The sequence below is a fragment of the Lathyrus oleraceus genome, chromosome 3, assembly GCF_024323335.1.
Source record: "Lathyrus oleraceus cultivar Zhongwan6 chromosome 3, CAAS_Psat_ZW6_1.0, whole genome shotgun sequence".
Lineage (NCBI taxonomy): Eukaryota > Viridiplantae > Streptophyta > Magnoliopsida > Fabales > Fabaceae > Lathyrus > Lathyrus oleraceus.
This window is the reverse complement of record NC_066581.1, coordinates 501,039,447-501,061,896: the sequence shown is the minus strand read 5'-3', so window position 1 is coordinate 501,061,896 and position 22,450 is coordinate 501,039,447. Positions and strand designations below refer to the sequence as shown.

The window sequence follows — 22,450 nt, the reverse complement described above, 5'->3', positions numbered from 1 at the left end:
CAGATGTTTTCTAAAATGTTTTGACATCTTTACTTCATAAACAAGTCGAGGCAAAATAATCTTTTGCTTTTTAGAAAACGCTCTACTTGACTCACATATTTTGCGAACTAAATCTTCAGCGTGTCTTCAGATATCTCATAAAAGGAAATGAATCTTACAAGATACTAAAAGCGGTCACACTCCACTAATGAACTAACATGTCAGGACATCTTGTTCAACATCTGACTAGAATACTTGTTTTTCCAAAATGCAGCTAATCACTACATACCTGACCTAACAATCTCCCCCTTTGGAATTTTTTTGGCTAAAACAACCTTTGCATAGACCAACAAGAATTAGGGTATGGATCACAATGACAAACCATCATACAAGTATACAAAAACTAAAATCCTTTTCACCCCTCAAAAGACCAGAGGCAAGCGCAGCAGAAACGAACATTGCCTCACACCATAAAGATAAACTCTCACACGAAGAACCTGCTTAAGAGAAAAATAAATTCTCTTTAGTTAGGATGTCAAGACATTTTCCCTGAAATTTTTATCACCGACAGTCCACTCGAAACAAGTATATCATCATAGGCAAAAAAAAAGCCCCCCTTGAGTAGCAGATCCAGGGGGAAAGAGTTACTCCCCTTCCATACGTGCTCCCTCTTAAGTGGACAAAATATAGGACGGGCTAACAAACAATCAAACATAACTACAAAGCTAATCAATCACAATAACTACTCCCCTTTTTTAGCCAAAAAGTTGACAAACACAACCAAATAGCAGAGTTAACATAACAATCAAAAGATAGGTTACAAACCAAGAGCATTATAAAGTGCATAAATATCCAGGGCATAGCCCACAAAAAACAGAAGTGCAATCAACACACAGAAGAACCAGAGTCAGAGTGCTTCAGTCCACATCACTGTTGGTAGTTTCTTCATCATCAGTTGCATCAGTGCCTTCTTCATTTGCATCTTTTTCACATGTTCCATCACCTTTCAAATTTCCTTCTTCTTCATACAAGGCCTTTATCAAAATTCCAAGCCTTCTCTTCCTCTTAGTACAAGTTTTAATAGTTTCATCCAAGGTCTTGCATGTATCTTTTAGCTCAGCAAGGACACCTATTCTAGTAGTATGCCTGGAAGATGTTTGGCCAGATGTCATGACAATGTATGGAACATATTTCCTAGTGAATAGTCTATAATGTAATGATAAAGAAGGGTTTCTTTTGCATATACTATTAGAACTGATCAAAATACTTGGGTGTTGACTCACTATAACACCACAGATCAATAAGGGAAAGGCTATTGGCATCTTCATAGCATAAGAGACAACATGCTTCATGGTTTGATCAAAGACATATGATCCAAAATCAAAACTTGACTTGGTCCCTACAATATAAATAAACTTACCCAATCCTGTAGTAATGTTAGAAGTATGATTAATTGGCACCCAATTAGCATCTCCAATTCTATGAAGTACAACATACTTCACACTCAAATCACTTGCTGACATCTTCCCTTTCTTTGGCCATTCCTTTACTTGTTTAGCAGTAATATCTATGTAGATAACATTGTCAGAGACTTCCACTTCAACTTGTTCTTCTTCATTTCTTCCCAAAAACCTATTTATGATTTCAGGAGAAAAATCCACACATTTTCCTCTGACATACACTTTTCTAAACTCCTTGCTCCTCTTTTTATCACATTACTTAGAGATATTCACAATAAATTCTTTAACAAGCATTTCATAACACTTGCCAAATCCAATTACAGTTTTCATTAATCTAGCTTCTTGAATTAGACTCATCACCTATTTGCATTTAAAAACATCTTTGCCCAATTCTCTTTCCAGCGCTAGTCTTCTTTGATAAATAAATTTCCACTTTTCTACATTCTCCACTGAGTGAAAGGAAATGTTATCAATTGGAACTTCGGAAATATTTGTTGGAATCTTCTTCCTAAAAGCTTGCTTTCTGGCAGTAGAAACGATGTCCTGAACATTGTGTTCGACATCATGGACAAATTCACTAGACTCGGAAGGAACTTCCTTCCTCTTAAGAGATTTCTTCTTGGAAACATGAGTAACAACCTTGCTCCATTTTTTTGTAGGGCCAACACTTGTTCTTCTCCTAAGAGATTTAGAGGGCATGTTAGAGGATTCAATAGCTTGACCTTTTATGTTCTTCAACCTTTTAGCTATTCCTGGAGCCAGTCTTTGACTAATGGGAATATCATCAGAGTTCAGATCCTCAATATTCACTATGTTAGTAGATTGATCCTTTTTCTCTATAAGGTTTTCTTCTTTGTCAGCTAGATCACTAGACATCTCATCAGACTCCTCTTTATCTTTCGATTTTTCAGGAGACAGTAGACACATTGACATCAAATTTATCTAGAGGGGTTTCAGTAGTGTTATCAGGTTGGGCCAAGGATGTGGAGACATCCGACACAATGATAACACTGAAATTTACCGTATTTTCGACTCCGATTTCACATGCATTCTAGTTGTTTTATTGCTATTTTGTTGTGTTATTACTATGTTTTTCTTTGTTTTCAGGTTTTTACTTTAATCGGAGCCCCGATCGAAAAAAGGAGCGAAAAAGAGCCAAAACCCCTAAAATTCAGCATTTTGTACTTGTGACTTCCCCCATGGCTGGCGCCATAGACCCTGCCATGACGTGTCCAAGCTCAACTTCCCTCAACTGCCACGTTCCCTACTACTTCCACTAAGGCGCCTCATAATGGTCTTGTGGCGGGCGCCACAAGAGGAAAAGTTTTCCCTCCCATTTTCAAGTTGAAGGGCATCCTTGTCATTTCCATCTTTTTACTTGCTTATAAATAAAAACTCGAAATCACTTTTTCAAGCATCCAAACTTAGAGCAGAGGAAGATCCAAACTTAGAACAGAGGCAAACTCAGAGCAACTTTGTTTCACTTAGGCATATATTCAGTATTTTAAAGTGGTAATCGCTTCGCATTGGAGTGTTACCACAATTGTGTAATCAAGTCTGTGATCGAGTCTGTAATCGAGTTTGGAGCACTTTGGAAGGAAGTTAATCCTGTCGCCATTTTCATTTCCGCTTTGCAATTTATTCAACCCTCCGATTGGAGCAGGTTTTTATTACTTGTCTTTATCTTATTTATTTCCCGCACTCGCTTTACTTTATTTATTTCTCGCACTCGCTTTACTTTATTTATTTCTCGCACTCGCTTTACTTTATTTATTTCCCGCACTCGCTTTACTTTATTTATTTCTCGCACTCGCTTTACTTTTATTTATTTCCCGCACTCACTTTACTTTTATTTATTACCCGCACTCGCACTACTTTTATTTACTTTCCGCACTCGCACTACTTTTATTTAAATTAATGCACTTTTACTTTACCATGTCTAACTAAATTTATAAGGTTAGAATGTAAGGATCGTAATTGAACCGATAATCCGTACAATTGTTCGTAGAAGCACTTAAGGGTTATTTTAACTTTCAACTTAAGTTTTCCCGCACTTCAATTCCGTTGGGTAAGATCGAAAGCCGTCCAACGTCTATCTAAACTTAGTTGTTTTTAACTATTTCAAAAACAGCGAAAGCGCTTTGTTTAGTTCATTAGGAGTTTTTAATTTAAGAAGAAAAGAGATTTTAAAACTATTTTCGGACGCGTTTATAAGTTTAGAGTCTGGTTCGTGAGAACCTCTTTTGGTTAAGAAATCCAGGTTATAATACTTTTCAACTTAGTTAAGATACTATATTTCTTAAAAATAGGTTTACTTCTCTAACGCAATGCGCGCCTTTTTATAAGTGACAATAAGAGGGTTTGATTAGGGAGTACAACTCGGTTCTGAATACGCGAAAGCGACAGTTCCCGTTAAATTAGTTCTTTTCAAAGTAGGAAACATTGCCCATAAGTAGTTCTATTAGCAAGTACTTGGATTATTAATTGATTATGTGAATTACATTCGACCCTGTCTTTATTAATTAAACTTCATTCAATACTTTACTTTTCACTGCACACTCTAAAAACACCTATTTTGATTGCCTTTGATAAACACCATAACAATAGATAACGATAGATTGACATTTGGTCTCTGTGGATTCGACAATCTTTTATATTACTCTGACGCGTTCGTATACTTACGAAAGCACCGCATCACACAACACCAATCTTGGGTTCAATACCCAAAACATTAGATATCAACACACGAATATTCTTATCTATGTCTTCTCTGTCCACAATGATCATGCTAGATTTACTCAAAGTAGTAACATACCTAGGTCTATTACTGGTTTCAGAGGCTTCAACATCTTCCATAACATTTGGCATAACATGACATTCTTTAGAAGCACCGACATTAGGTTCGACATTAATGGGACCAAGGTATAGGCTAGTCATAGAAATGGGTTTCTTTACAGCACTAGTGAGTTCAAGAGTTTTAACATTTCTAGCAGCCATGGACGGAGAGAGAGAGAGGTACTTACTTTAGAGGGCTTGCCTTTTCTCAAAGCTGATGTTCTAGCCTTCCTTATAGAGGTTGCATGGCCAGGAACTATCGATAGGGGAACGAAATCAATAATGACATCCGAGAGATCTATCTCAGTACCAACATTTTTAGGGTTTGATTTTTCCTTGGTGTGCTTGCTAGGAGTTGAGACAGAAGGTTGAGACATTTTGGAGATTTTAAGTATGGACTTCAAAGAGAAGATAGAGAGATGAGGGTGACTAAGAGTAAAGTTGAGAGAGATAGTAAAGGAGGTAGTGTGAATGATGTTGATAGAGTAACTAGGGTGGTGCGTTGGGAAAATAAGGAAGGTTTGTAATGATATTCCTTGAGTTTTGTGCACCATTAAATGAAGGGAAGAGAAAATTTGATTTCCATATCTCCATACCAGTAATTGCTATAATTCTTCAAGCATGCAAATGCCCAATTCACCCCTTAACTTTTCAAACTTATTTGCATCTAAAGCTTTAGTGAAAATATCTGTCGGTTGCTTCTCAATGGTTACATGCTTAAGACTAACAATTTTGTCTTCAAGATCCCTGGTAAAATGATGACGAATATCAATATGCTTAGTTATGATGTGTTGAATAGGATTCTTGGATATGTTGATAGCACTTAGGTTGTCACAATATAATGCCATGACATCTTGTTGGACATTGTATTCCTCTAACATTTGTTTCATCCAAATTAATTGAAAGTAGCTACTTCCTGCTGCAATATATTCAGCCTCAACCATAGATATGACACACTATTTTACTTCTTGATGAACCAATATATAAGATTATTTCCCAAGAAGAAACATCCTCCATAAGTGCTATTTCTATCATCAACACTGCCTGCCCAATCTGCATCACAGTATCCTATAAGTAAGGAATTTGCATTATGAGAATACAACATTCCATAGTCACTAGTTTCATCGATGTACTTCAGGATTCTTTTCACTTGAGTAATATGACTCATTTTGGGTTCAGACTGATACCTTGCACATACTCCTACAACAAATGTAATGTCAGGTCTACTAGTTGTAAGATACATTAAACTACCAATCATACTCATGTACATACTTTGATCCACATTTACATCTTTTTCATGTTTAGTCAATTTCAAGTGGGTTGGTGCAAGTGTCCTTTTATGACTAGTATTTTCCATTCCAAACTTCTTTACTATACTCTTAGCATACTTTCTTTGAGAGATAAAGATAGTGTCATCCATTTGTTTGACTTGGAGCCCAAGAAAGTAAGTCAATTCACCAATAAGACTCATTTCAAATTCAGATTGCATCTGCCTGACAAAATGTTGGACCATCTGGTTCGGAACCCCTCTAAACACAATGTCATCAACGTATATTTGAGTTATCATGAGTTTACCATGATCTTCTTTAACAAATAATGTCTTATTTGTTCCTCTTTTCCTGTATCCATTATTGACAAGGAATTCAGCGAGCCTTTCATACCAGACCCTAGGTGCTTACTTCAATCCATAGAGAGCTTTCCTTAGTTTGTAAACATGATCGAGAAAGTTAGTATCTATGAACCCCTTGGGTTGTTCAACATAGACTTCTTCATTAAAGTACCCATTTAAGAAGACACTTTTCACACCCATTTGAAATAGCTTAAATTTAAGCAAACAAGCCACTCCTAAAAGTAATCTTATTGACTCAAGGCGAGCTTAAATTTAAGCAAACAAAGAGAATTAAGCTTGGTGTATTGTACACCAAGTGTTTGATATTTTGACTGCATATTAAGTGTTCGATAAAAATCCTTAGTCAAGTTAATTTTTATATTTCATTAGAAATTGTTTATCTTAGTGTGATTTATATTCAAATGTATTATATAGAACTTATTGATTAGATTTTCTCATCTTTAAAATTTGTTTTACTATGCTTTATACGCATATCCGATTCTATCAATAACGATTCAGATAGACGAAAGTCGATCCGGATTCGCTTCCGCTTGCCATAGAAAAATACTTTTCAAAATAGATTTTTTAATAAGAAATTTTTTATTTGGAGATCTATTCAACCCCTTTATAGATCAGTACCCTCGTCTAACAAGTGGTATCACGAGCATCAATTTATCTTGTGCTTCAAATTCGCTTATTAGACTATGGATTCCGAACTAAAAGAGGTGTATCATAAAGTGATGATTTTCAATGGTGAGAACTATGATTATTGAAAGGATTGTATACTTGCGTATCCATATCAATTCTATTTATAGAAAAGTATGGAGCGTCATCCAAAATGATCCATTTGAAATTACTATGACCAATGTGGATGGTGTTGTTGTACCTAAACCGGAAGCATAATAGAATGAGGAAGATGAGAAAGGATGGTATATTGATTGGAAATAAATGAATATTCTAACCTCTGTTGTAGGAGTTGACGAATATTATTGTATTTCTCATTTCGAAATCGCTAAAGCTATGTGGGACACATTACAAGTTGCCCATGAGGGTACAAATGAAGTAAATAAAGCTAGAATCAATATTTTGAATAAAGAGTTTGAACTCTTTCATATGAAGCATGATGAAACCATTGCCAATATGCAAAAGAGATTAACTCATCTTGTAAACTATTTGAATGCACTTGGTAAACTGGTTTCCAATAATTTACATCAACTAAATTTTCAAAATAATATAAAATCCTTAATTTTCTTGTTTCTCCATATAGGCCGTGAATATCACAAATGACGTTTTTTTTGTGAAGCTAAATATCTCATATTAGTTTCCATGACAATAATAATCTATAACAATATATAAAGGGAATACTTTCTTTTGGTGTAGCCTATTTTTCTACCATTTTTACCCTTATTTTATTGTGTAATTTACCTAATAACTTCCAATAAAACCACTATTATTAACTTCCACGTAACTTCCTACTAATAACTTTCACGTAACTTTCTACTAATAACTTCCACATGTTGTACTTTTTAAAAATTATATTTAAATAAAAAATATCACTTATATTTTCAATGATGTGCATTAAAAAAGCGGACAGACGGGCACGCGAGTGCCCGTCTGGACGTTAGTATATATTATACTAATTAATTATGATTGGTTCGGAAAGACATGCTCAAACGTAGAATTTTAAAAATCTGTTACTCTAACCAATTAACATCGTTTTTCATTGATTTGATTCAATTTTTGTCCGAACTAAAAAATACCAAACCAAACATCATGATTTGATTTGGATTCTAATTTAATTCAATTTTTTATTCGAATTAATGAATACTATAGATCTTTAAGAGAAAATCTTGTTTAACACATTGTCTAAAAAAACACTTAAATATCATAGTAAAAGAATACTTAAATATTTTATATTTTTGGTCAAAGATTTTTTCTAAAAACAATTTACTATTTAATGTTTAATTATCCAAGTAGCTTAAGACAATTTACTATTTAATGTTTAATTAGTTTGGTTCATTATCCACTAAATATTAAATATCATTTACACGTACCTTTTTCATTGGAGTTTTCAGTGTGCTTTGGTTAAAGTCCTTATTTATTGATGGCTTCCGTTTCTCAAAGGGCCCCTCTTTTATGCCTATGTTTTACAAACCACTAAACGACAAAAAAGTGCCATGGTTTTTATTTATTCATAAAGTGTTTAAAGATAAGCTCCTCATATATCATTTTGTGCATAAAGTGCTAGAATGACATAACAAAAAATACACACATTTTCATTCTAGACGATGCCAAGTCATTGTCTGTGACACATTTTCATTCTAGACGATGTCACGTCTGTGACACATACATATGTCACGTCATTGTTTGTGAAGCGTAAAATTCGACATATTTTCATTCCAGACGATATCACGTCTGTGTCTGTGACGCATACATTCAAATTTTTATGTTATAAAGTATTGTTTGTGACATATATTTATGTCAATAACAATAACTTATCCATGCAAGTTTTAAAAGTATGAGCTATAACATTTTAAATTTTTTTTTTTTATCAAAAACGATGATGGAATCAAGTGTGATACAAGTTAAAGAAGACACAAGCAATGCTCAACTTAACTTAACAGCTCTTCTTACACACCGTGGCATCTCGATCCCACATGAAACGGGTATATTCTATTCCCCTATCCTCAAACCAAAATTAATTGCTCATTTTACTATAATACCCCCAATCTCTATCCACTTTTCGTTAATTCTCATGACCAATACAGTCACACCCAATAAATACACACGAGAACCCACGTTTGAACCAGAAAAGCTATTCTATGTAATTCCCAGTTTACCCTTTTCCATAGGCAAAACCCGGAAAAAGGAAAAGGTCATTCCGGTACTTTCTGTGTTATCTGAAAAAAATAAAACATTGTACGAAAGACAAAGAACGTGATACAAGGAGAGAGGGAGAGAGAAAGATAAAGAAGAAGAGAGAGAGAAAGGGAAAAAAAGTAGAGAGAGAAAGAACCGTTTGAGATTTTTGGAGACGTTACCGGACTTCAAATCTTCAATTCACCGGAATTTGGGAACTACGGTCACGTCCGGAGACTAGGGTTTTCCTTTTCTCTTGTTTGTATTTCAATTTCGGTCGTTTTCGATTTACGAAGTTTCGCGATGGGGTTACGAAGTTAAACGACGAATTCGTGATTTGAAGTTTCGTTGTTGTTGAGTTGAGAGTTTCGTTTCGGTGGTGATGTTTACGCCGCAGAGATTGTGGCCGGGTCGGTCCATAACGCCGAACAAGAGTGGAGCGCGCACTGGAACCGGGTCGGGTCTTGATTCGGGCGAGGGTGCTGGTTCGAAAGGGAAAGGTGTTGCTTTTGCTGAAAATGGTGGAAATTTGGATCGTGAGGTTTTGGTTGAGAGGGTTTCAAGCCTTGAAAAAGAGGTTATTTTTTGGATTATCTTGTTTAATTTCTTATTTTTAAATTATATTTTTGCATTTTTGTTTTAAAGTATAATTTTTTTCAGTTTTCAGTTACTTGTTCTTTGAGAGTGTTGTGGGTGTTTTTTTGAAGTGTTGGGTAAACGTTAGGAGAGAGAAAAATAGTACTTGGGATATGTTGTAACTGTCATGGGAAATTTAGTATTTTTGAAATCTTGCTTTGTAATTGGTTAATTTATTTTTTAAATTTCTGGAATATTTGACTTGATTGTTTTTGAAATTTGGAAAAAGATTTGTTTTTTTCGTTTAGTTGCTTTTGGTATTGAAAATATGTCGTTTGTGAAATTGGATCGGTAGCTTGTTATGATGTTCTAGAACATGGTTTAGAAATAGCAGACATAGGAGATTTTTGTTCGAAAATGCCGAGCAGCTAAAAGCATGCACACTGGGTTGAGATGTGGGGGAGTCTCGGGCCGACCTGCGCATATACATTTTGACTTCAAAGTTCTTTTCTACTGAAGTCTAAAGTAGAGAACCAATGTTGTATGCATTGTTGTAGGGGAGTCTCGGGCCGAACCTGCGCATGTACATTTTGATTTCAAAGTTCTTTTCTACTGAAGTCTAAAGTAGAGAACCAATGTTGTATTCATTGTTGTAGGCCGTCCCATCATGAAAACTAGGCGTAAATTTATATGTTTGATATCCCACAATGTTGCTTAATGGATAACGATAACCGTGCATAATCTATAACTTTTTAAGTGATGCCGTGTGAAATAGTATTTATCTTTCATGAATGAAGTTAACATTTCTGGGAAAGAGTTTGTGTCATTTGTAGTGTTTTTTTAATCATAAAGATAGCACTTTTTATTTTATTTGAGTTTGTTTTCTGGTTTGACCTGATTATTTGTGTTCTGCAACAGCTTTACGAGTACCAATTCAATATGGGGCTTCTCTTGATTGAGAAAAAGGAGTGGAACTCTAAGTTTTCCGAGCTAAATCAAGATTTAGTGGAAGTCAAGGATGCTTTTGAACGAGAAAAAGCAGCTCATTTATTTGCTCTATCTGAGGCAGAGAAGCGAGAAGAGAATCTGAGGAAGGCCTTTGGTGTTGAGAAAGAGTGTGTGCTTGATGTAAGTTTTTTGACAAATGTAATTTTACATATGCATCAAGCTCTTCCTTAATAAACCTTATTTATGGATAGTCTGTATCTGAACTGTTGATACTTTTCTTATCATGAAGTTTGATTATTGCTAATATTTGTAATCTTGTGTTTCAAAAGCTTGAGAAGGCCCTGCGAGAAATGAGGTCAGAGCATGCGAAGACTAGATTTGCAGCAGACTCAAAGTTAGCTGAAGCAAATGCTTTAATAGCTAGTGTTGAAGAAAAATCTTTAGAAGTAGAAGCCAAGTTACGCTCTGCTGATGCCAAACTTGCTGAAATTAGCAGAAAGAGTTCAGAGATTGATAGGAAATCACATGACTTGGAGGCTCAAGAATCTGCACTTAGAAGGGAGCGATTGTCCTTCATTGCAGAGTATTCTCTTTAATACTATCATCTTTCAGTTTGGAGCGTATTGTTGGTTTGCTCTTTGTATTCTGCATTCTTGTATATAACTTATTTTGATTGATGAAACAGGCAAGAATCACACGAGAGTACTTTGTCTAAGCAAAGAGAGGACTTACGAGAGTGGGAGAAGAAACTGCAGGATGGCGAAGAGAGGCTGTCCAAGGGTCAAAGAATTCTCAATGAAAGAGAGCAGAGGGCTAATGAGGTTGACAGAATATGTAGGCAGAAAGAGAAGGACCTTGAAGAGGCACAAAAGAACATTGATGCGGCTTATGTAACATTGAGAGGCAAAGAAGATGATGCAAATAGCAGGCTGGCAACTATAGCTCTCAATGAGAAGGTAAATATTAATTATAATGTGATTTTGATTAGCTATATTTTTGTTTGTTCTTATTCTGACGCGTGATTTTAATGTCCATATCCTACATTGCAGGAATGTGATTCTATGAGAACGAACTTGGATCTCAAAGAGAAGGAGTTATCTGCATGGGAGGAAAAGCTCAATGCCAGAGAAAAAGTATGTTCTTGTACCTGCCGATCATTTTCTGATTATAATTTTATGGGAAATTGTGGAGATGAACAGGCAATGATTGAATCGGTGTAAATTGCTGAATTTTATTCATTTTGTATAATACTGTTGTATCAAATCCTCCAAAAGTTAACACAATGGTTGCGTGTATGACTGTATGCTTTTTGAATAATCTGGTAAACGTGGAACTGATATTAATTTGCCAGTTCAAGAATAAAATCAATGTTATATGAACATCAACATTTGTTATGCCGACATGCAGCTACTATATTTTATTTTCATTCGTTTGTTAATTTCAGCCTGGATTCATTGTAGGTTGAGATTCAGAAGCTTGTTGATGAACACACTGCTATTCTTGATGTGAAGAAGCAAGAGTTTGAGGTGGAATTGGTTGAAAAAAGAAAGTCATTTGAAGATGGATTGAGGAATAGATTGATAGAAGTGGAAAAGAAAGAAGGTGAAGTCAATCACAAGGAGGAGAAGATTGCAAAACGGGAGCAAGCCTTGGAAAAGAAAGCAGAGAAGCTCAAGGAGAAAGAGAAAGAATATGAAGTAAAAGTCAAAGCTTTGAAGGAACGGGAGAAGTCTATTAAGTCTGAGGAAAAAGACTTAGGGAAGGAGAGGGGTGAAATAGAAAGTGAGAGAGAAGAGTTGCTCAGTCTCAAGGCTGAAGTTGAGAAATTAAAGGCAAACAACGAAGAAGAATTGCTGAAAATTAAAGAAGAGACTAATCATCTTCAAGTGACTGAGGAGGAGAGGTCAGAATATATACGTTTGCAGTCGCAACTGAAGCATGAAATTGATCAGTATAGGCTTCAGAAAGAACTACTGATGAAGGAAGCTGATGACTTGAGGCAGCAAAAGGAGACTTTCGAAAGAGAATGGGATGAGCTTGATCTGAAAAGAGCAGATGTGGAGAAAGAGCTGAAAAATTTGCTTCAACAGAAGGAAGAAATTTTAAAACTACAACAAAATGAAGAAGAGAAGTTAAAGAATGAGAAGCAGGCCACACAAGACTATCTACAAAGGGAGTTGGAAGATCTTAGTTCTGCTAAAGAGTCATTTGAGGCTCAAATGGAGTTGGAAAAGTCAAGCCTAGCTGAGAAAGCTCAAAATGAGAAAAACCAGCTGCTTCTGGATTTTGAGATGCGGAGAAAAGAACTTGAAGCTGATATGCAGAATCAGTTAGAGCAGAAGGAAAAAGACTTGCTTGAAACAAAGAAGTTATTCGAGGAGACGAGAGAGAGTGAATTAAGTAATATCAATTTCTTGAGAGAAGTGGCTAATAGAGAAATGGAGGAAATGAAACATCAAAGAAGTAAATTAGACAAGGAGAAACAGGATGCAGATGAGAATAGGAAACATGTTGAAAGGCAAAGGATAGAAATGCAGGAGGACATAGATGTACTCGTTGACCTCAACAAGAAGCTGAAAAATCAGCGGGAACAATTTATTGTGGAGAGACGCCGCTTTATTGATGTTGTTGAGAAACTTCAGAGTTGCCAAAACTGCGGGGAAACAATTTCTGAATTTGTGCTGTCTAATTTACATTCTTCTGCTGACATTGAAAATTTAGAGGTGCCTTCTCTTCCGAAATTGGCTGGTGATATTACACATGGTGGTTCTGAGGTAAATCTGGATAAGTCTAGGCAAAATACTGGAGTATCCCCTTCAGCTGGTACAGAGTCCCCTGTTCCTGGTGGAACTGTCTCTTGGCTACGTAAATGCACCTCTAAGATTTTCAAGATCTCCCCAATCAGAAAGATTGACTCTGATGTTGGTAGTTTAAGGGATGTGGATGCTTTGCCTGTTGATACAACTGATGAGGATTCACTAGCGAAAATTCCTGGCACTGAAAATGAAGCAGAGTTGTCTTTTGCAATTGCAAATGATTCTTTTGATGCTCCAAGGGTACAATCTGGCAATGATATCACAGAGGTTGAAGCCGACCATGATCCTTCTATTGACAACCAGGGCAACAATGAAACTGAAGCACCAGAAAACAATGAAACTGAAGCACCAGACAAGAATGACACGAAAGCACCAGATGATTTACAGCCTACTGATTCAAAGGTTGAGCAGCAGAAACCTCGCAGGGGAAGGGCCAGAGTAGTAAAGCGCACACAAACTGTAAAAGCTGTTATCAAAGAGGCTGAAGCTTTTCTCGGGGAATCGAAAGCTGCTGAGGCAGTACCTGGGGAGTGCGTGGATGACCGTGAGACTGGGTTTCCAAATGGAAATGCTGAGGATTCTGCCAACATGGATTCTGAAAGTCAAAAACCAGCCGAAAAAAGAACGGCAAATTTGAGGAAGCGAAACCGGGTTCAAACAACATCTCAAGTTACTGCCAGTGCGAGTGAAGGACATTCTGATATACCAGGACAGCGCAGAAGGACTCGACAGAAGGCTGCTCCTCCTCCTGTACAAACTGCTGGAGAAACAAGATATAATTTGAGGCGACCCAAAACGTGAGTATACCCATAATTTTAATTTTATTACTGCATGTGATGTGATGATGTGATGATTGTCAATGTTTTTCTCACTTGCACATGATGTGCATTGATTTTTTTAGTCGAGCGACAACTTCATCTGTTAGAGACGTGTCTGGTGGCGGCAAGGAAGGCGAGGGAGAGGTTGGTCCTGCAAAAGCTGCAGAAGCTTCTCATTCCCACTCGGTCGGCATTACCAACGAAATTGGTGGCAGCATAGATCTTGATGAGGTAAAGCTTGATTATTTGCTTTTTAATTGGGCACCCTGTGCATACATCTATTCTTTGTTTTATTCTTTTTATTATTTCATATTTCAATTAGTTTTCAGTTTTAAGAGTTTGTGTTTGTTATTAAGATTATAATGTTGATGAGTTTTGGATATCAAGCTAAGTGCTTACTTGTTACAGTCTCAGAAAGTAGTGGAGACACATGATGATTTCGACAATACCGCCAGGACTTTTGCAAGCAACATGGCTTTGAGTGAGGAGGTGAACGGAACAGCGGATGACGCGGAGGATCATGATGCCGAGTACAGGAGTGAATCCCGAGGAGTTGAGGATGAGGAGGAGGAGAACGAGGAGAACGAGATTGATGAAGATTATCAACAACCTGGTGAAACTTCAGTAGGGAAGAAGCTATGGAAATTTCTTACCACATAACACTAGACCAGAGCATTGGTTTGTGTCTTGACATCATCAACTTTAGAGATGATGTCAGAAGTTGAATTGTATTAACAATTGGAATTAGATCTATATAACCAAGGAGAGGTACTTAGGAAGGGTGATTGAATTTCTTTAGCACATTTTCATTTTCTGTTTCTATGGATATTTGGAAAACCTTTTGGATATTTGTTGATAGTTTTAGGCATTTGATAGTGTAGCTCCTAGTTTAGAGATTGGATTTTTAGCCACTCCATTTGGAAATTGATTGTATCCAAATGTATGTATTTTGTTTCCTAAGATGTGATAGTTTGAATTTAATGAGCCATCGTGTGAACTTGGGGCGATAATTTGTGTTTTAATACTTGTGTCCATTTCCACTTGTTTTATATCACTTCCTCTATGTTTGGTTTCAACTTTGGAGCTAAAATTTTTTTTTTATCATTTATGAATCTGCAAAACAAATACACCTTTTAATTAAATATGGAATAATTTTTTTATATATATTTTTAACACTTTTTTTTATTAAGTACGAGAAGCTTTATGAAATAATACATCATGGATCATAAATTACGAAAAGCTTTATGAAATAATACATCAAGAAAAGAGTCAAAATTGACAATCTACTACTTGAAAAAAAATGGAAAAAGAATTTTCATAAATTTTTTTGACTGAAAGTTTAACTTTAATTTACCAAGTTGTAAAATATATATACTTTTTTTTATCAAATCCAATTTTATCGGTGAAATAAATAAATACCCATTTCATCATTAAATATAACCATTATCATTTAAGAAAATTGAAAGAAAAAAAATGAAAATAAAAGTTAACTATCACTAAAATTCTAAAAAAAATCTAATAATCGGTTCTTAGGGTGTGCAAATGAACCTAAAACTGAACCGGTTTTTGCATAGTTTATAAACCTGAACCAGAAAGCGGTTTAGTTCTCTGTATCACCTCTGCCTGAACTGTGTCCCCGTCGCAACCCACCTCCTCCACCGCTGCGACGCCGATTCCTGCCATCGTTGTGCCGGAGGTAATAAATAATCTTGCCTTCGTAGTTCCTCTCCCGTTTTTGTGTTTTTCGGATCGTGCTTTTTGTAGAATCAAAAGCTTCACCTTAGAATCATTTATTTAAGAAAATCAATTATATTTGAGACTTGTCCAAATCAATTCTACAACTCCAGAATCAGATTTAGCTTCTATGAAAGTGGAACCAGTAAGTTGAAAAAAAACTGTTACTAAGCAGACACATATGCCGATACCAGACACAGGCATGTCAACACCGGTAATAATTTGAAAATATCTATTGTAATGATTACAAGTCTCGATATCGGTATCTGACATGGACACAGACATGTGCTTCTGAGGTTATTTACGTAGTAGCGATTGTCAAATAGTACTCCTTGACATATGATTTTGAATGTGGTTGTTGCATATTTGATGAATTAGTCTTTTTGCTGCATGTAAGCATTCATTCTTCTTGATCGTAGTACCAACTTGATCTCATATGTTATGGCTGCTGTTTTACTTTTGGAGTAATTTGAAGTTCTTGCGGAATGATTATTTTATTTTTCTTTGATTTTGGAATAGTTTTCTTTTTTGTTTGATTCTATTGTTATTTTCCTTGTTTATGTGAATCAATGTTAGAAAATACACTGCTAACTTTTTATTTTGAGAAGATCTGGTGTGGTCTCTGTAGACTTTGAAATCGTTATTGGATATTTTTTGTTTTTTTCAAATGAAGACTTTTTCTTTTGTAAATATGTTCGACTGAATCATCCTTTAATCTTCTACAGGTCAATACTGAGCTCTCTCAAAAGTAATTATTATCGAAAAATATCGTTCAAAGTTCTTCCTTCGTTTTACTGGAAACTGCTGCCTCAAAAGTTTTTTTACTCGATGTTATTCAACTTAGAGAAATCTGCAGCCAAAACAATTAGAAAGTTGCTCAAGCCTTTTGAAGAATCAATCTTGCACTATAGCTACACAATCCCCAGTTTTCCTTTCTCGCACATTCAGAGGTATAGTTATGTGAATGTGTACATGAAATGGAAAAAGGATTCATACTATGACTCGATTGAGCACATTCATCACTCGATTCAGCTGAAGCCCGTAATTGCCTTAAAAAACTGCATCACCCAGGACCCGAATGGGTGCATCCCTATCTCTGCAGTATCTAAGAGGGGATTACAGTTAGATGTGCCAGTGAAGGTTGCAAGATTTATGAGGCAATATCCATCTATTTTTGAAGAGTTTACAGGTCCCGAGTATAACCATCCTTGGTTTAGGTTGACATCTGAAGCTGCTGAGATTGACAGGGATGAGAAAAGAGTATATGAAGAAAGCAGGGAGGAGTTACGATCCAGGTTGAGGAAGATGATATTGATGACGAAAGAGAATGTTCTACCTTTAAAGATAATTCAAGGGATGCTATGGTATTTGGGGTTGCCAAATGATTTTTTGCAGCACGCGGAACAAAATCTTGATGAATCTTTTAGGTTTGTAGAAATGGAAGATGGACTGAAGGGGCTGGCTCTTGAAAGCAGAGAGAAAGTTTATTCTATAATGGAGAAGAATGCCATGAAAAGAGCCACTCATGTAATTGAATTTCCTTTTTTTCCATCAAAGGCTTTAAGGGTGAAAAGCAAGATTGAAAACTGGCTACATGAGTTTCAGAAGCTACCATATATTTCACCATATGAAGATTTCTCGAATTTGGATCCAAACAGTGATATAGCAGAGAAAAGACTTATTGGAGTTCTTCACGAACTGCTTTCCCTATTTATCGATCATTCAGCCGAACGAAGAAAGCTCCTTTGCCTCAAGAAGTATTTTGGCTTTCCACAGAAAGTGCACAGAGCATTCGAGCGGCATCCCCATATGTTTTACATGTCTTTCAGGAATAAAACATGTACTGTCATTCTTAAGGAAGCTTACTGCAATGAATCGGCTATCGGAAAGCATCCTCTATTGAGCGTTAGGAAGAAATATATCAAGTTGATGAAGGAATCAGAAGTGATTTTGAGGAACAGGAGGATGAAAAATCGATTTTCTAATTGTAGTGAAAAACTCATGTTAGAATCAAATGATCTCGAACAAGGGGGACATGAGATTGGAGGTTTTTCCTTGGAGTAGGTTCATATAAATTTTTTGTAAAATAAGAAAGAAAAACTTCAAAAGTTGCTTTATAAAAAAGGCAGATGAGAGAGGTTTTCACACTTGTGAGGGAAAATATGTATGATTGAAAACAATATAAAATTGAATATTATTGATTGTGTTTGAGTGTTATTTTACAAAAATTGTGAACGAATTTTCGATTTAATTTTTAAAACCGAATTAAACTACAAACATAAAGGAAGCTCCCATTCGATGCTAACCAAATTTAATCGAGTGTTATATTTGTGAGAGTTCTAAATAAGGGCGACACAAGTATCTCCGTCTCGTGAGGTGTTGCATTGGTGTTGCCACGATTTTTACGATTGAGTCACCATCTCAAACAATTATTAGAATAACTGAATTGAAAAAAAAGAAAAGAAAAATACTAGTCTTATTAGAGTATTCCAACAAACTTAAGAAAAATACTAGTCTTATTAGAGTATTCCAACAAAGTTATATCTAACTAAGAATGGATATTTCAAAAGGAAGCATAAGAATTTGGTTTATTGGAAGTAGAATAATTGTTTAGTTTATACGATGTAGGCATACATTAAAACTTGCAACATTTTATTGTAGGGTACCGTTCTAAACTTGGACAGTGGGAGATGGTGAGTTTTGGAGGTGAAGATCCACAATGTATACTCCCTTTACATACAATCTTCAACTGTGGTAAATAATCCAAAACCAACCTTTTCAACTTGGGAAGTGTGATGTCGGAAATGTCGTCGCTCACCGCTAATATCTCTTTCATTGAATTGCAACACCTTACTGAAATTGTCTCCAGATTTTGAAGTTGTTGAACCAACATTGGTGTGATTAACTTCTCTATCAAATGGCACTCAGAAATATAGAAACTTTGAAGACAAGAGAATATGCCGCCCAATGACGGAGACCGTCTTGCATCAACACCGATGACGGTTAGCCTTTTCAAACTTTCAAGTTCCAAAATTTCAAGTTTGTGAATCTTGCTGCAAAAGGAACAAGAATCAGATAAACAAAACAACCTCTCTAGCTGTCGGCAATCATAAGTTCCAATTCTCTTCAAAGAAGAAGTCATGTTACATGAGAGAGCATCGCATAAGCAAACCCAATGATCATTTTTATCTATATGCAGACATGTAAGATCTTTAGGTAGCATGTGGGAGAAATGATCACAGTCTCTAAATAGTATAGTCATGATTTCAGGATCACTTCGATCAAATGTCTTCAAATAAATATTATTCCGCAAAACAGATCTTGATTCGTCGTGCACGTTTCCTAATATGAGATGATATGCTTTGAGTCCGGATCGTATGTCAAGATAGCTTTGCACGTACTGGTCGTAATGTTTGCAGTCGAAAGCACCTCCGAAACATTCCAACATAGTCATTCTTTGAATATCTTCGATAGAAATCTTTGCACGAGTATCTTGGAGATCAAGGTATTGCAATTTCGTCAGATTCAAAGAGCCTAATTCGAAACTCAAACTCTCGTTGACGGATAGATCAAGCCATTTCAAATTCAGCAGCTTATCCAAACCTTGTGGCACTTCTTTAATGGAACAATCTGAAATGACCAATCTTGACAATGCCTTCAATTCTCCCAATGGGGGCACATGTTTCAGCATATTACATTCTACTAGTACTAAAGAAACAAGAGACTTCATCTTACTGATACAATTTGGCAGACATTCTAGTTTTTCGCTATACGACAGATCGAGTATTGTTATAGTGTTCATACATTTGAAAAAACTCTCTGGAACATGTCGAACAGACGATTGATTTATAATCAAGGTCGACAACCTCGGACAATAAGGCGACACTCCCTCTGGAATTTCTTCTATGTCACTAGCCCAAATATGAACAAACTCTAAATCAGCTGCCCATTCATGTGCGATGTTTGTCTTAGTCAATTCGTTCTCGAATTTCACCATAGCATTTCTCTTACTTTCTTTCATAATATAACACGCTGTATCTATCGACAACTGAAAATTAAATTGATATGAATGTTCACAACTACTCATCAAACTGTGTGATGCGAGCTTTCCTAATACGGTATACCCTTCCTCGAATATTTCTTCCAAACACCTGTTCCCGTTTATCAGTCCGTTGTCCACAAGTTTCATAATCATTTCGTCTCTGTCATACGCTTCATAACAAGTTAGCAGTGCACAATACAAAAAACAGTTTTGCAGGTCTCTTTCCGTCAAATTATCATAACTACGTTTTAATACCTCAAAAACTTCTTCATTCACCTCTTGTCCCGATTCCAATTTGTTAAGTTTATTCAACGAATGCTTCCATTGACCAATGTAATCAATCCCTTTCATGGTCCTAGCCATTACACTGATTCCAAGCGGCAAACCCTCGAACCGATCTACGATAACTCTTGCGATATTTTCGATTTCAGGGGAGAGTATAGCAGGTGTTCCGTAGTGTCCAAGTTTTACCTTAAATAACTCCCAACCTTCATCGACTTCAAAGAGAGGTATCACGTTTATCATATGACTTGGCAAGCAATCCATCTGTTGACAGACGTGTTTCAAACGCGTTGTGAGAATCACTTTAATTCCATTCGCTTTTGTAGAAACTCCCACCTTTTCCAAATCAATGTATTTCCAAACATCATCCAAAATAAGAACAGAGTTCTCCTTTGTCTCCAACGTCGTTGACAGTTTGTTTGCTCTACTTCTCTCATCGTCTTCATCAAGCTCCATGCCTATTCGTTTTGCGATATCATGTTGCAGTTTTGAGATGGTGAAGTTCGGAGAAACATTAACCCAAAACACATGTTTGAAAGTTCCTTTCTTTTTTATTTCACTCTCCACAAGACTTGCAAGTAAAGTTTTTCCCACTCCTCCCATTCCATATATACCGATAACAAAAACTCGATCGTCATTTAGAAGATGAAACACTTTCTTGATATTAACGTCTAATGCTTTCCCGACAAATTCAGTCGACAAAGTGAGAGGTTTTTCTCCCTTGTGCCGTTTCATATCTTTGAACAACTCATTCATGTCATCTAAGTTATTAACAGCACCCACTCTTTCTTTCAGTTCATGTGATTCTTTTATCCATACATCAACTTCTGGTTTGCGCTTTTTGCCCCGAGACTTCAACCATTGAGTTTGTTTTGCGATATCGTTTTCCTCATTCTCTAGATCAATAACCATTCCTTTTAAGTTACTAATCTTACTTTCAAAGATACTTCTATCGCGTATGCTCCACTTCTCACCTGTTACATTGTTTTTCATATGTTACATCAAGTTTAACCTTTTCAAAACAAAAATCCAATGCGCGCAATCGCAACATCTGCAATTGCGACCGCATTATCGCAATTTAAAACCATGATCTCCATAACAAAATGGTGACAGTGAAGTAAAAGAATTAACACATGAATATAGAAAGGAATAGCAGTAAAAAGTGCTTCTCAATTACCTTGAACTAGTATTGGATTATTTGAAGAGGATGCGAGATTGTTGTGAACTTGTTCATCACCATCATAAAAGAAGCATCGTGTAATGTTTCCTGTTTCTCCATCCAGACCCAAGTGTGCTTTAATTCTTGAAGCATCACCCTCAAAAGTAAGATTACAATATTTGCATTGCCAAAAACGACCATTTGCTACTCTTGTAACGTGAATCCAACAGTTCTCGTTTTTCTTCCTATTCATCATCATTCCTTTTCCTAAACACAGTTAAAAATCTGTATAAACATATAATATACCTTAACTACGCATGTTATTCACAGTTTTTACGATAAAGAATAAATTACCGCGACGACCGCAATCAACGTCGCAACAGACAAGTCGTACGTAACATAGATGATAAACCAAATTTGATTACAGAAGAGAAAAGAATATTATACCTAAAAGGCCATTCCAAAACAGCAGAAGCAAACTCTGGTTATATTTTCTCTTGAGTGATGATGTATGAGAAACATATAAAAGAGATGAAGTAGAATACTCTCAAACACGTGGATAATGGAAATGTTCAACATTATGACAAAGTCAAAAACAGAAAATACACAAGTGTTTGATACCTCTCCATTATTTCCGTCACGGAAGTAAAACTCTTTTGTTTCTTAATAATAGAACCAACACTTAAGTGAGAGAGAAAGAGAAACAAAGGTTTTAGAACATGATTATCGGTATTATTTTAAAGTTGCTACAAATTGTGTATCTATTACACAAATAGTTGTCTAGTTTTTTACCATTTAATAAAATCATAATGTATTAATTGCCTTGTTTTACCATTTAATAAAATTATATTATATTAATTATTCATAATTGTTTTACAGTTATTTATATTTTGTATATATTCCTTTTTGAGTCACAATAATTTGTACATTCTAAGTCAATAATTATTCTTAGTTTTTTTAGGCCGATCCAATACATCTAGAGGTCTAAGACGAAATTTAAAATTAAATAATTTTGATTTAATAAGTTTTTTTTAAATTAATATATTTTTTATTTTTTAAAGATATTTAAATTATAATAAATTTAATTTAATATTTTACTTTCAATTGATAATAAAATTAACCCTTCAAAACACTGTTCTCATTATTTAAAATGAGTTTTAATTGAAAGACAATGCCCTAAATTCTAAAACAAAAGTTAGATATCAAACCTCCTATTATTACATTAAAGAATTAAAAAATTTGTTATCTATACATGTGGTTTTTAAATTAATAAGTTAAACAATACACATTATAAATTGTTAACGATATATTGGTATTATTATTTAATTAATAT

General features: G+C 35.5%; 5 protein-coding genes across 6 annotated transcripts; 2 read left to right on the top strand and 3 right to left on the bottom strand.

The window, feature by feature from the left end:
- Positions 1-896: 896 nt before the first annotated feature.
- LOC127131842 (uncharacterized) lies at positions 897-2,366 on the bottom strand. Its single transcript, XM_051060736.1, has 2 exons — positions 1,881-2,366; positions 897-1,682 (listed from the first exon to the last, which is right to left on the bottom strand). Exons 1-2 carry the CDS (start codon positions 2,364-2,366, stop codon positions 897-899), a joined length of 1,272 nt encoding a protein of 423 aa, XP_050916693.1.
- Positions 2,367-5,235: 2,869 nt separating this feature from the next.
- LOC127131841 (uncharacterized mitochondrial protein AtMg00810-like) lies at positions 5,236-6,084 on the bottom strand. The gene is made up of 2 exons (XM_051060735.1): positions 5,954-6,084; positions 5,236-5,893 (listed from the first exon to the last, which is right to left on the bottom strand). Exons 1-2 carry the CDS (start codon positions 6,082-6,084, stop codon positions 5,236-5,238), a joined length of 789 nt encoding a protein of 262 aa, XP_050916692.1.
- Positions 6,085-8,815: 2,731 nt separating this feature from the next.
- LOC127128389 (protein CROWDED NUCLEI 1) lies at positions 8,816-14,922 on the top strand. The gene is made up of 8 exons (XM_051057645.1): positions 8,816-9,319; positions 10,237-10,446; positions 10,596-10,849; positions 10,952-11,222; positions 11,316-11,399; positions 11,727-13,879; positions 13,984-14,131; positions 14,309-14,922. Exons 1-8 carry the CDS (start codon positions 9,125-9,127, stop codon positions 14,558-14,560), a joined length of 3,567 nt encoding a protein of 1,188 aa, XP_050913602.1. The 5' UTR covers positions 8,816-9,124; the 3' UTR covers positions 14,561-14,922.
- A 506-nt stretch (positions 14,923-15,428) lies between these two features.
- Positions 15,429-17,851, top strand: LOC127128388 (protein WHAT'S THIS FACTOR 9, mitochondrial). Of its 2 annotated transcripts, none has more exons than XM_051057643.1 (2): positions 15,429-15,596; positions 16,360-17,851. In XM_051057643.1, exon 2 carries the CDS (start codon positions 16,463-16,465, stop codon positions 17,696-17,698), a length of 1,236 nt encoding a protein of 411 aa, XP_050913600.1. In that variant the 5' UTR covers positions 15,429-15,596; positions 16,360-16,462; the 3' UTR covers positions 17,699-17,851. The 2 variants fall into 2 exon arrangements, with proteins under 2 accessions (XP_050913600.1, XP_050913601.1); XM_051057644.1 differs by lacking the exon at positions 15,429-15,596 and adding an exon at positions 15,615-15,848.
- A 359-nt stretch (positions 17,852-18,210) lies between these two features.
- Positions 18,211-21,713, bottom strand: LOC127128387 (probable disease resistance protein At4g27220). The gene is made up of 3 exons (XM_051057642.1): positions 21,565-21,713; positions 21,136-21,384; positions 18,211-20,932 (listed from the first exon to the last, which is right to left on the bottom strand). Exons 2-3 carry the CDS (start codon positions 21,374-21,376, stop codon positions 18,270-18,272), a joined length of 2,904 nt encoding a protein of 967 aa, XP_050913599.1. The 5' UTR covers positions 21,377-21,384; positions 21,565-21,713; the 3' UTR covers positions 18,211-18,269.
- Between the last annotated feature and the right edge of the window lie 737 nt (positions 21,714-22,450).

What these genes read in the sequence shown, in the direction of transcription:
- LOC127128387 (XM_051057642.1), bottom strand. Translation starts at nt 21,376, where the DNA reads ATGATGATGAATAGGAAGAAAAACGAGAACTGTTGGATTCACGTTACA. An exon ending in TAATCCAATACTAGTTCAAG is followed by an intron (nt 20,933 to 21,135) that starts GTAATTGAGAAG and finishes ACAATGTAACAG; the next exon opens with GTGAGAAGTGGAGCATACGC.
- LOC127131841 (XM_051060735.1), bottom strand. Translation starts at nt 6,084, where the DNA reads ATGGGTGTGAAAAGTGTCTTCTTAAATGGGTACTTTAATGAAGAAGTC. An exon ending in AAAGCTCTCTATGGATTGAA is followed by an intron (nt 5,894 to 5,953) that starts GTAAGCACCTAG and finishes TAATGGATACAG; the next exon opens with GAAAAGAGGAACAAATAAGA.
- LOC127128389 (XM_051057645.1), top strand. Translation starts at nt 9,125, where the DNA reads ATGTTTACGCCGCAGAGATTGTGGCCGGGTCGGTCCATAACGCCGAAC. An exon ending in AGCTCAATGCCAGAGAAAAA is followed by an intron (nt 11,400 to 11,726) that starts GTATGTTCTTGT and finishes GATTCATTGTAG; the next exon opens with GTTGAGATTCAGAAGCTTGT. An exon ending in AATTTGAGGCGACCCAAAAC is followed by an intron (nt 13,880 to 13,983) that starts GTGAGTATACCC and finishes TGATTTTTTTAG; the next exon opens with TCGAGCGACAACTTCATCTG.
- LOC127128388 (XM_051057643.1), top strand. Translation starts at nt 16,463, where the DNA reads ATGTTATTCAACTTAGAGAAATCTGCAGCCAAAACAATTAGAAAGTTG.
- LOC127131842 (XM_051060736.1), bottom strand. Translation starts at nt 2,366, where the DNA reads ATGTGTCTACTGTCTCCTGAAAAATCGAAAGATAAAGAGGAGTCTGAT. An exon ending in CCTTTCACTCAGTGGAGAAT is followed by an intron (nt 1,683 to 1,880) that starts GTAGAAAAGTGG and finishes TGTGATAAAAAG; the next exon opens with AGGAGCAAGGAGTTTAGAAA.